Raw genomic sequence first — 12078 nt, forward strand, 5'->3', positions numbered from 1 at the left:
GATTCCTAGGGTTTTGACTGGGGCACTTCAGCTATGAGCACAACATGTTGGGTTTTAAAAGACTACAAGTTCCATGATGCTTTTGTGAAATAGAAGAGCAGATTTACCGGAAATGTAGTTTTTACATGGGATATTCTGGCTCAAGTAAAGAAATTATAGCAATAAAAGTATCGTATGTTTTACAGCTTTATCACCAAGTGATAACAAGTTACAGAAATTGTATTGGTAAAGAGATAAAATATATTCAGCTGCATTCATTATGAATACGGGCCGTGATCCACTATGATACTACAAGTACCACAATGCACCGCGACATTTTCTGCCAGGAAGAAACATGGCTGCTTACAGTCCAGCGATGGTATTTTTTATTTACGTTTCGTTTGTTTTGTGTTTTAAGACACACGATAGAAGAAACGCTTTGTGTCCGAAGCCATTTTGAGTAACCGTTTAATTAAACCAGTTGTTAAAATAGTCGCTGTATTCTCGACTGTTGTTGGCGAGCATTAATGTTAACGACTGACTGATGTTTTGTTATTTTCGCTGAGCTGTCAAGCTGCTCATCGGTGTCGGGCTGCGATTGACTTTTGTTAGCGTGCTAAGCTAGCTAAACAACACAACTGCGAGTGAGACTCAAGCACGTAGGCTACTAATCGCAATGTTTAGCCCTGTGAAGTCTTCTTATTTCAGAGTCAGCCCGGCCATTGTCAACAGAGAACTCGGCAAGACGAAGATGAGATAGCAAGAGGGCACGTAGGGGGAGTGCTAACACACCATTTACTGCGAGTGAGCATAACTGATAAAAAAAAAACAGAGCAAGGAAAAAAGTCAAACGACATGTTTGGAAATCTTTTTGAGGAGGAGGAAGAGGAAGGCTTCTCCTCCACCTCCTCCAAGGGAAGAGTTGCGAAGGTGGGAGATGAGCCACCCCCACCACGAGGAAAAAGCAATCTGTGCGGCATCAAGAACCAAGGAGGGACCTGCTACCTCAACTCTCTGCTCCAGACCTTACTATTCACCCCAGAGTTCAGAGGTGAGGACCTGTCCGCCTGTACCACATACAACCAAAGTCATTTATTCATTGCTCGATATGTGTGTTTGCAGAGGAGCTGTTCAGTTTAGGCCCAGATGAATTAGGATGCCTAGAAGACAAAGACAAACCAGAAGCAAAAGTAAGTGTTGCAAGCTGCATGCAGCCCTACTGATGTAATGTGTCTGTAAGTTTTTTTTCCTTCTGCTCAGGTCAGAGTGATCCCACTGGAGCTTCAGAGGCTGTTTGCTCGTCTGTTGTTGGTGGACCAGCAGAGCGCCACCACTGCCGACCTTACTGACAGCTTTGGCTGGAACAGCAGCGAGGTCTGTGCCCATAACCTGTCAGTGTACAAAGAAAGAGAGGTTCAAGTTACACCTCTTAACCTTCCAGCAATATCAGGAAATCTATGCCCAAGTAGATTTTAAAACTAAATAGAATGTAGGCCAGCAGCCTGAGTAGTGTTTGTCTGGAGGCAATCAAGATGCATAGAAAGGTAAAGAAAAACTGATGGAGCAATCGGCATATAAAACAGGACTGATGTTCATCCGCAGGCTAGTCCTGTTTTAGTAATAAACAGCAAACCACACATTCTTCCATAATCCCTCTCTATGTTGATCCTTTAAGGGAACAAATCAGCATGATGTGCAGGAGCTGAACAGGATTCTGTTCAGTGCATTGGAGAACTCTCTTGTGGGCACCAGTGGCAGTACATTTATCCACCGGCTGTACCATGGGACTATTGTCAACAGCATCGTTTGCAAAGAGTGTGGGAATGTCAGCCAGAGACAGGTAAGTGTAGCTCTTTGTCTCAAACTGCATCCTGTTCAAACATGCATATAAAATGTGAAATTGTATGTTGGTGTTCCTCAGGAGGACTTCCTGGACCTAACGGTGTGTGTGTGTGGTGTCTCCAGCCTGGAGGAGGCACTGTGGAACATGTTTGTGGAGGAAGAGTTGTTTGAGGGCAATAACCTGTACCGCTGTGCTCAATGTGACAGATTGGTTAATGCTGCCAAGGTCAGTGGCAGCTTTCAGAATGACTTACTACAGCAATAAAAAAATAGAACCACTGTTTCTGATATTTCTCACTTTTCTTTACTCATCATTCAGTCTGCCAAACTACAGAAGCTGCCTCCGTTCATGACTATGTCTTTGCTGAGATTCAGCTTTGACTTTGCCAAATTTGAGCGCTACAAGGAGACAGGACGCTACAGCTTTCCCCTCACCATCAATCTCAGACCATTTTGTGAACAGGTAGGTACTGTATTTGTAGTGTTGTCACATCGGGCTCTAAGGGTCTTTGCTGCTCTGTCTAAGCTATTGTGTTTCCTTCCTACAGACTGATGGAGAGGACTCTGATTACACCTACGACCTGTTCTCTGTTATTATCCATAAGGGTGGCTGCTATGGTGGGCATTATCATGTTTACATTAGGGACATTGATGAACTCGGCCAATGGGAGCCACCGGTGAGGAAACAAATGCAAAAAAACTGCATGTTTATATAAAAAAAGCCATTGGTTATATTTGAATTAGAACCAGCAGCATCTTTGTGTCCTCGTCAGGAGGAGGACGTGAAACCCAAAACTCAGAAAAAAGTCAAGGAGGTGGAAAAGGAAGTGTATGAGCCAAAACTGCAAGAAGATGACCCTCTGTCTGTCCTTACTGCCATTATTGCCCAGGTACAGCATGAACTTTTCCTCCTCCGTCTTCACTTTGTATGAATTATATCTGATTCATTTTCTGTATTCAAGTTGAGACAAGTGTTTTTTCTTTGTTGACTGATAGGAGCCCTCAAAGAGTGTCCTGCTGGACCAGCTGGGCCAGAAACTCATGAATGAGATTGGATCATCCTGGAGCAAAAAGTTCAGGAAACACTATGGTCCTATTGGCAAGGTATCATTGGTTTCTGTGTCAGTGATCACTGGCCTTGTACTGAATTTACCTTTATTTTAATACATATAATCCCCTTTCTGATATAGTTCCTGCAGTCCCACAATGATGTTTTCATGCTGGTGTCCAATGGTACTCGGGTAGCACTGAAAGCAAACCCACCCAGCCCAGTGACTGAGCTCCCCGGCCCAGCAGAGCAGACCATAAACTCCTCAACAACTCCAGACTCAGGAGATTCTGAACAACACCCAGGACCAAACCAGAAGCCAGAACCTGAACCAGTGGTACTAGAACATCACATACTACCTCCCTGGAATTTGACTTTATATTCAACCTCCTTTACAGATTCCTGCCCGTTTTCTCACGGTCTCCTGTCTATCAGCAGGGTAGCCACTGGTTTGACCTCAATGACTCTGCAGTTACCTCCATCAGGGAGTCAGACATAGAGAAGCAGTTCCAGGGCAAAGAGAGTGCCTACATGCTGTTCTACAGAAAAACACAGCTGCACAGGCCCCAGGAAGGTAATGAGAACCATGTTTTGCATTTGTCATGGGAAGATTCTGTCTGCCTAGTTGGACTGGAGGAAGAAATGGAGGAGAGGGCAGTATCTGAAAGAAAAAAAGAGCAAGCTGACAATGTTCATGCCGTTTATCAGCTGTGGGCTCCCTCAATGTATTCACAACACGTTTTTTCTTTTTCAGCCTTGAACAATCCTCCATATAAAGTTCCATCTCACCTCATCCAGATGGCTCAGGACGAGAATATCAAGCTGCACCAGATGCGGTACAGAACCACATTTATACATTACACTATTATTATTGAACTTGCAACTGTTCACTAGTTGTGTCAGTGGTGTCTTCCTAAACTGGTGAGTGAGAACAAGAGCAGAACCACCTATAAAACTATAGAAGGGTGTAAAACATGAGCTTGTTTAATAAATTACTGATCAACATTATTTCTATTACAGTGAGAAGTTTGAAGCCACTAACAACACAGTGGAGCTGCATCTGCACCTGGCACCCTCTTATAGGTTAGAAAATGGAGCCTTGCAGCCTCTCAGCAAAGAGCCAAATGGGAGTATTCCCCTCAGTTTTGACCGCAGGAAGACTGTGGGTGACCTGCGATTAGCCATTTATCAGGTATTTTATGTTTCTTTGTTTCTTTTTGATACCTTGAATATAACTATTATTAACTAGTATTAAGCTGTTTGTTTGCATGTATTTAGATGCAGGAACTCTGGGAAGGAGACATGGCTCTGACTGTGGCCAAGAGTCTTCCGGCAGGTTTACATCTCTACAATACTCTTAGAGGTTAGACATTTAAAATATTAAATGTATATCTGCAGGCAATAAAATTGTTAAGTAACTCATAACTACATTGTTTTGTACATTTGTATCTGTTTGCAGATGACAGTGTCTCCCTGTATAGTGCAGGGATCTACACAAACACAGATCTGTTTGTGTGGAATGGCAGAGAGGTGAGGAAACGCTGCACTTTGTTTCCGGGTTGTAACTTGTAACTGACGTCTACGCCATGTTCTTGTCCTATCAGGTGTGTGGTGCGTCTGTGCTAATTGGAGCTGAGTGGGAGCCAGTCCTGCTGACTGTAGTCCGTCCATATTTGGGTGAAGATGTGGAACAGCATGTGGAGGATGAGGCAGAGTATGAGGAGAGCAAAGGTGGTTTTGAAAATGGTGGACCAGGACTTAAAAAGGAGGCAAGAGGGTTTGCAGGTGGTGTGACTCTGAGTGAGGTGAAGGAGGCTCTGGGGGAGCCAAAGGAGAGTCTGCTGTGCCAGGAGCATAAAGGAGGAAAAGGAAGAGAGCAGGGTGCAGGAGAGGGTGGAGGGGCAAGTGGATGGAGGGTGTTCCCCCCTGATGACATGCAGCGGACTCTTAAGGAGCTGTCGCTGAAAGATGGAGACGCACTGTTGGTGTTGGAGCCACAGTCATTTGACAGCAGGTTAGTTCTCTTCAATGTACTGTATGTATGGAGAGTTCCCTTTATGTGCTAGAGTCTTCTTAAGTTCTTCTTCGTTTAGTGTCTTCACGCGGAATGGAGACCTTGTCACTGTGACGACACCTTCCGACAGCCGCTGGCTCCAAGTGGAGTTTCGATCACATGTAAAAGGAGGCGAAGGGGAGAAAGAGGAGGAAGGGAAGAGAATCAAGGTTCTGGCCACAGGAAGTACGGTCAGTAGTTTGTGCCTTGTGTTGTCTCCTTCTTGTCTCTCAATGTCTCTCAGAAATTTACATTTTTTTGTGTCTCTCAAACAGTTGCTAACTGAAGTGAAACAGAGGGCCATCGAGGAGCTGATGCTACAAGAGCTTCCAGGCAAGATGCTCAGTGTCACAGTGTTATAACTGCAAGACTGCAGCAGATCAGTTAATGCACGAGTATTTAATTTGAATTGCATTGATGACAGAGATTTTCTATTACATTGCCTTACAAACTATTAAAACATATGAATTCCCCTGTCAAACGTGACACTTAAGCTCATTCTTCTTTATGTTTTTTGATAGTTTCATGTGGTTTAGTCTTTCTTAAATGATATTTGTGTCTCGCTGACCAGGTGCACAGTACTGTCTGAGGCAGGTTGACTGCACAGGGAAACTCCTTCCACCAGGTACTGTGTCATTTGTACCCTGAGGGTGATTTTAATAGTGCAGATCACTTAGAGCTGGAAATCCCCCTCATTTTCACAAAATATTAAGATACACTTCCCTTCACAGTGTTAAAAGTTTAAGAGGTACTCCCCCTGCTTGTAATCTCAATCATCTGCCTTTGAAGTCTTTAGAACAGAGTTCTGAAGTGCGCTTGCGCTGTCTCATCCTGGGTTTTTACCTGACAGTGTGCGAGGAGCTGAGTGTTCGGGATGCAGGGGTGCGACTTATGACCACACTGACTCTCTGTCCAGGAAAAGGCCCCAAGGCATCTCAGGTGTGTCTTTTTATTTGAACACTTTAATAACATCTTTTTTACTTGCAGCTGTAGTGATGAAAGTTGCATTAAAGTTACATAAGCTTTAACGATGATGCTCCTGTATTTTAAAGCAAATCAAGACAAATCAAGGAGGTAGGAGTGTTTATAATGTGCAATTTTCTGGCCTGCAGCTTTTCTTGCAATTCACTGTGGGTACAGCTCCCTCTGCTGGCATGGAGATGGACATAATTGTGGAGAAGACGTGTACAGTGAAAGAGGTAAGAGGAAATAAAGTGGCTCTGACTCAAATAGTGATACTGATGTTATGATTATTTTGTTTTTCTTCAGTGTCTACAGGCAATGCTGGATGCTGTCGGAATTGACGGTAAAACTTATTTTGTGTTTTCATGAAGTGTGTCATTGTTTCTCTGCTTTTATGGTTAAACTGATTTTGGCTGTTCCACTTTGGCACTTTGTCACATAAATATGTGTGTTGCAGGCACCTGTTGGCACTTGAGGAGGCTCGATTGGTGTGAGGAGGTTGGAGAGCCACTTATGGAGGAGGTGAGAGGCTAATTGTTGTAAACAATATGTCATATCTAAATCAAACATCTTCTCTTACCCTGGGAATAGTTCCACTATACTAAATACAAGACAACCTAAAGAATGTTAATTTTCCTTTGTGGTCACATGTTAATGTGTCCTTCAATCTCAGGATGCGTCTCTGTCAGAGCTAAAGATCAGCAACGGAGAGACTTTAGTTGTCACTGAAGGACATTTGCCTCCGAAGGTACTGACATGTTTTAGGTGTAAATTTATAATATCTTAAAGCATTTTTTAAATGTATCTTTAGCCCCTGTCTCTTTTCTGTCAGGGTTTTCTCAAAATACCTGTGTGGCTGTATCGGGATCCCAAAAATGTGGAAGCAGATTTTAACCACACTATCAGTGGCCCTGCTGAGGAGGCGCTGATGGAGGACGGTCAGTGTCCTCTTGTATCTGGTGGAAACACGGCTGAGCTGAAAAGTGTAGGACTGGTGGAGATATCAGACGAGGCCATGCTTGAGGATCTCAAAGCTCAGGTAGGTCATGCGTGTGGCCAGATCTCCTTCATAATGCATGATTGTAATTACATTTTAAATAGAATACTTTGCTAACCCTCACATAAAATTGTTGTTATGTTCTCCTCAAACTGACCAGTGTGCGATAGATGGAAGGAGGTGTCCATTTTGACAGCTTCCTCAGTTCTTAACTAAGCATAACTTAGCATATGATAGCAGAACAGTTTGTTTCTGTTTTGTGAATAGATAATATAAGTTATTTCTACGTTCTCTACCAGGTGTTGACGCTGCCAGCCCTTCAAGATATGTGTGTGCCAACCACTGGGTTTATGCGTGTTTGGCAGATGGAGGGACGGAGGCCGGCACGTATCCTCAGAGGACCACAAGTCACACTCAAGTCTGCACACTTTTTCACTTAACAGTGTTTTATTGCTGCATTGATGGCCATGAGATTTGATGTTTACAGCAGATTTGGCTTTGCCTTTTCTTCAGGAAGTTGAAGCTGAGTAATGGTACAGACATTTGTGTGCAGCAGTTGCTAAAAGAGGAAGACCTTGGGTAAGGTGCACAAGTGCCAATGCATTAGTTTACAATATATTTTTACTTTTTCTCAGTTTTTACCTTTTTGACATTTTTTTCTCCACAAGGCCCAAGGAAGTGCTCCTGAATGTTAAGATGGGAGTCCCAGGGGAGCGGTTTTATTACCCTCCAGAGGAGCTGGTTTGGAATGCATCCCATGATTCTTCACCTCGCTCTCTACGCTCTTGTCTGGCCGCACACTTTGGCCTCTCTCCTGACTCTCTGCTGTTAGCCAAACATCAACCAGACAAACACATGTGGGAAGAAATCTCCAACTGGGTGAGATTAGAAGAGAGTCTTTTCTTGAGGAGGGTGTGTGTGTGTGTGTTATCTTAACTTGTGGCTGAGATTTAACCACTCTGTATACGCCTTTTACTGGCAGACTCAGCAGGTTTCCAAAAAGAAAAAGAAGAAAAAGGCTGAATCGCTCCTGGGAGCTCCTTTTCACCTGAAAGATGGTGACACAATTGGTGTTAAGGTATCAAGGTGTTCTTTTTTAAATAAGTAGTCTGTGTTTTTGTCAGAAATATTGAATCTGTTCTTCATGTTTTCTCAGAACCTTTTGATTGACAATAACAGGAAGTTTACCACTGTGGAGGATGAGCAGGGCCAGCAGAGGCTCAGGGAACAAGCAGAGCAGCGCAGGAAAGGGTGGGTCCTGCATGTAGCTGCAGGAAAAATGCTGCTTACTCTTTGATATATTTATAGCTTCTCAGATGTTACTGTTTAAACTGGGGAATGTGTAGAACTTTTACACATTCCCATTTAGCATACATTTTGATCACTACTACTCTCTGGTTATGTTTTTTATGTGATTTTATAGTGTGTTGCTGAATATTTTGTGTTTCTGGTTTCTGTTCAGAGGGCAGGCTGCGGGCTCTAATGATGCTGGATCACAGAAGAAGGCTGGACAAACCAAATCCAGGAAACCAGAAGTGGCATTGTCAATCAACGTTGGGGTCTTCAGATAGCACCAGAGGTACATGGACTAATCAAGTCTACCTATTACACCACATGCCACTTTGCTACTAGGACAATCCAACTGAAATCAGTTTTGTGGTACTGTTTGCATACTGTAAATCTCCATAGATCTTTTAACTATGACTGAAATCCCTTGCTGACTCTCAACCTTATGATTCACTGACAGAGATCATATTCTTGGCACTTTGATTTGACTTCTGAATCAACTGACTGTAATTTTCATTCATTTTTCATTCAGTTTCTATGCAGTGTTGCCGTTTCTCTTGCTTCCGCTCAAAATTGCAACAACCATACTGACCCTTTACTTAATGAAACCGCTGTTTAATTAATATTCTGATAAGACATCTTGAAGACATCACCTTCATAAATGCTTTCTCGCTGCATGGATTAGTAGTTATATTATGTTTTCCAGGGGAAAAAAATCTATTTTTTTGCTACTCCACGCATTAGTTATCTGCTGTGGTGATCTGTAGTTGTACCACCAACCAGTGGCTTTAAATTTGGACTTTTTTAGTCCCTGTCAACAAGCCACTGAAGACAGAAACACCCTTCTTTAAGTCCTGGCATTCTTAACAGTATAATGGCTTTTAGAGACTCCAGTTCTTACAATAAAACTGCTCTGGATCTGTGGATGAGAGGCTGCATCAATGCGTTTATTTTCGGTTGATAAGTGAGAGGAGAGACGGGCCTTAAATGTGGGGAAGCCCCAGTGCTTCTCTGTCCTCTCTACCTCAATCTCTGCCTCTCTCACTCTACCTCTGCTCCCCTGTTTTCTGTTTTCTACACTTTAAACTGTAACCCCCACTCTGCTAAAGTAAACTTTTGTTGACGACAACCGGTCTTGGCTCTGTGCAACACTCTGTGCAACACTCTGTTGTCCTTTATTGGACATAATCCAGCCTGTTAGATCTGAAAATTAAAGTTTGCCATCTTAATTTATCCTTTTGCATTCAAATGAATTGTATGGAGAAGATATTTCCTCCACCCCTTTTGATTTAAGATCCCTGATATTTCATTGTGGAACATTTCATATTTTATTTGCATGCACTATATGTGAACTTCAGGGAATATATAATGATCCTTTAGATAATGTATGTGGGAGAAAAATTACAAAGTCATTGCATTACCATATGAAATGTTTGTTTTTGTTATGAGATGCTGCTTCATATTTAATCTGGCCTTCACCAGTGCCAAGAATTAGTGGAATTTTTTTTTAATTCTTTTAAAGCACTGGCTTAAAACTGTTGTAAAATATATTCAGCAATAGTGGGATTTCACTTTGTATTATGTATCAATAACTAGTGTTGCGGATTCTTGGTGTTATTGATCTGTTGCATTGTAGCAGCGGGTTTCTGTTTGAATCCATGTCAGACTGTATTACAGAAAGTATTTTATGATTAAAGGTATAAAGTAATTGTCAGTCGTTTTGTACTGTTTTGCCTTTGTAGGAGACTTGGTCCAGAGTTTTGATTTAAATTATTTAAATGGGAGAAGTAAACATGATTTCATGATTTCAGGTGTTTTTGTTAGACAGCATTTATAATTACAAATATGGGTCACATTTGTCACTCGTCTTCAAATGTTCTGAAACTGCAATATTTCAGCCAAACAAATCAGGAAAACAAAAATACACTTTATTCATTAGGAATAAATTCAGACATATGCTCTGATGGTACTGTGTACTGTATCTAGTGGTTTTAGTGACATGTTGGCTGTCAAAGTCAAGGTAATGTTAGGCTATATGAAAAATCCATATAGCCTAACATAGGTTATATGAACTATATTTGTTTTTCTGTCATGAGGAGCTGTCCATCCAGCTGTATCACTGTCATTTGTTCTGTGGGCTACTCATAAGTGCTTCATCCATCCTGATGATGACAAATGTCCTCTTGCTATATAACTTATTTGTCTTCTTAAAAACCCCCTCTGTCCAGCACAGAAGATGCATGTGTTAAGATTTCTAAAATGTTTGTCCTGCCTGTCATGCTGAGTCCAGAATACCAGTTAATGTAGGGCAGCCTGTGCATTTGACCTAATTTATTCCACAGACAACATTTTGTTCGGTTATTTTTCTGACTGGACCTGACTGACTCCAGGAATGATTGGCCAGTAAAGAGTTCAGTTTGAGCTGCATGCCATGACATACCATAACAGCACTGTGTTTTGTGGTTTGTTGGCAGTTAAAGCTGGCCACTGCCCCCCAGTGTTTGGTTTTTGAAACTGCAACGCAGTGTAAAAATGTTCTCCACATGCTCAGACCTGTTCTTGTGCGTATTTTTTAAAGGTCCCAAATAAGATCTTAATGCAATATATAAAACTGTACAAATGTATAATTTACAAAAATTACTTTTAAAATGTTAATATTGTTACTGTTTAAAACGGAATAAAACACCGTGGTCCACATTTCTGGCATTTCTGCAGTGGATGACAGGTCTTCCAGCACAGCACTTCCTCCAGGAGAGGAGGCTTCTCCAAACTTCCCTGTTAATTTCGCACTTTATACGCTCGCACCATCATATGTCCCGCACGTAAGGACCGATCCTCATTCTTCAACCATGTGTTAGCAGCACATTTTACGATGACCAATCACAGCCCGGCAAAGCGACCCGAAACATCCAATCAGCTTTTCAGGCTGCGAGTTTACGTCCCCGCCCTCTCACACGGTATTAATGTGACGGGCGGACTCATTGCGCCGGCTTCAGGATTTACTGCACGGAGAGGACAGACTGACAGACCGGTGACTGCTGCAAAAATGGTTGATGCTTTCTGCGCTACCTGGAAACTGGTGGACAGCCAGAACTTTGATGAATACATGAAGGCACTGGGTGAGCAAAATTAGATCTTAATTAACTCTTTTAAAACACTTAATATTTCTCATATAACATGAAATATTGCTTTCATAGGTGTTGGTTTTGCCACAAGACAAGTGGGCAATGTCACCAAACCAACAGTGGTGATTGCCCAGGATGGAGACAAAGTGGTGGTGAAGACCCTGAGCACCTTCAGGAACACTGAGCTGTCTGCCAAACTGGGAGAGGAGTTTGATGAGACCACACCTGATGACCGCCATGTTAAAGTAAGCAGAGTAAAAGTTAATCCTCACTGTGTGATGATGTTCTCTGGAGCCGACTAAAAAGTCTTTCCTGTTTGCCTGCAGTCAACCTTCACCATGGATGGAGACAAATTTGTGCACACACAGAAGTGGGACGGCAAACAGACAACTTTTGTCAGAGAACTCAAGGATGGGAAGATGGTGATGGTAAGCTTTCATAGCACATTCTGTGTTTTGCATCTGTCAATTGTCTGAAAAGTTGCTTTTCATTAGCAGAAATGATGCTGTTGTGTAAAATTATGTGCTGCACCTTCTCTTCCCTGCATCCAGACGCTAGCCTTCGAGGGAGTCCAGGCAGTCCGCAGCTATGAGAAAGCCTAACTTCATCCTCCACTTGAAAGAGCAAATCATCCCAGCACTGCCATCATTCCAGCATTTCTAATATTTTTATTGCATGCAGTGATTTGCACTTGTTGTAACATATTTTGGGGAATCTTTTGTAAGAAATTCATTCATTGATGATGAAGGGCCTAAAGTTTTTCATTCTCTGTCACATGTGGGGG

General features: G+C 42.3%; 2 protein-coding genes across 5 annotated transcripts; both read left to right on the forward strand.

Moving 5' to 3' along the window:
• Positions 1-327: 327 nt before the first annotated feature.
• usp40 (ubiquitin specific peptidase 40) lies at positions 328-9879 on the forward strand. Of its 4 annotated transcripts, none has more exons than XM_028395842.1 (31): positions 328-1030; positions 1102-1169; positions 1240-1353; positions 1655-1819; positions 1901-2047; positions 2141-2284; positions 2370-2498; positions 2595-2711; positions 2818-2925; positions 3012-3206; positions 3305-3443; positions 3624-3705; positions 3890-4061; positions 4148-4232; positions 4329-4399; positions 4474-4883; positions 4963-5113; positions 5198-5255; positions 5494-5547; positions 5773-5861; positions 6035-6121; positions 6192-6228; positions 6343-6407; positions 6559-6633; positions 6718-6924; positions 7182-7300; positions 7396-7461; positions 7551-7761; positions 7865-7960; positions 8039-8133; positions 8345-9879. In XM_028395842.1, the coding sequence occupies exons 1-31, from the start codon at positions 835-837 to the stop codon at positions 8451-8453; spliced, it is 3861 nt and encodes a 1286-aa protein (XP_028251643.1). In that variant the 5' UTR covers positions 328-834; the 3' UTR covers positions 8454-9879. The 4 variants fall into 4 exon arrangements, with proteins under 4 accessions (XP_028251643.1, XP_028251645.1, XP_028251647.1 ...); XM_028395844.1 differs by having other exon boundaries at positions 3308-3443; XM_028395845.1 differs by lacking the exons at positions 328-1030; positions 1102-1169; positions 1240-1353 and adding an exon at positions 1401-1523.
• A 1291-nt stretch (positions 9880-11170) lies between these two features.
• Positions 11171-12073, forward strand: fabp7a (fatty acid binding protein 7, brain, a). Its single transcript, XM_028395054.1, has 4 exons — positions 11171-11288; positions 11367-11539; positions 11621-11722; positions 11846-12073. Exons 1-4 carry the CDS (start codon positions 11216-11218, stop codon positions 11894-11896), a joined length of 399 nt encoding a protein of 132 aa, XP_028250855.1. The 5' UTR covers positions 11171-11215; the 3' UTR covers positions 11897-12073.
• Positions 12074-12078: the final 5 nt, after the last annotated feature.

Source organism: Parambassis ranga, chromosome 22, assembly GCF_900634625.1.
Source record: "Parambassis ranga chromosome 22, fParRan2.1, whole genome shotgun sequence".
Lineage (NCBI taxonomy): Eukaryota > Metazoa > Chordata > Actinopteri > Ambassidae > Parambassis > Parambassis ranga.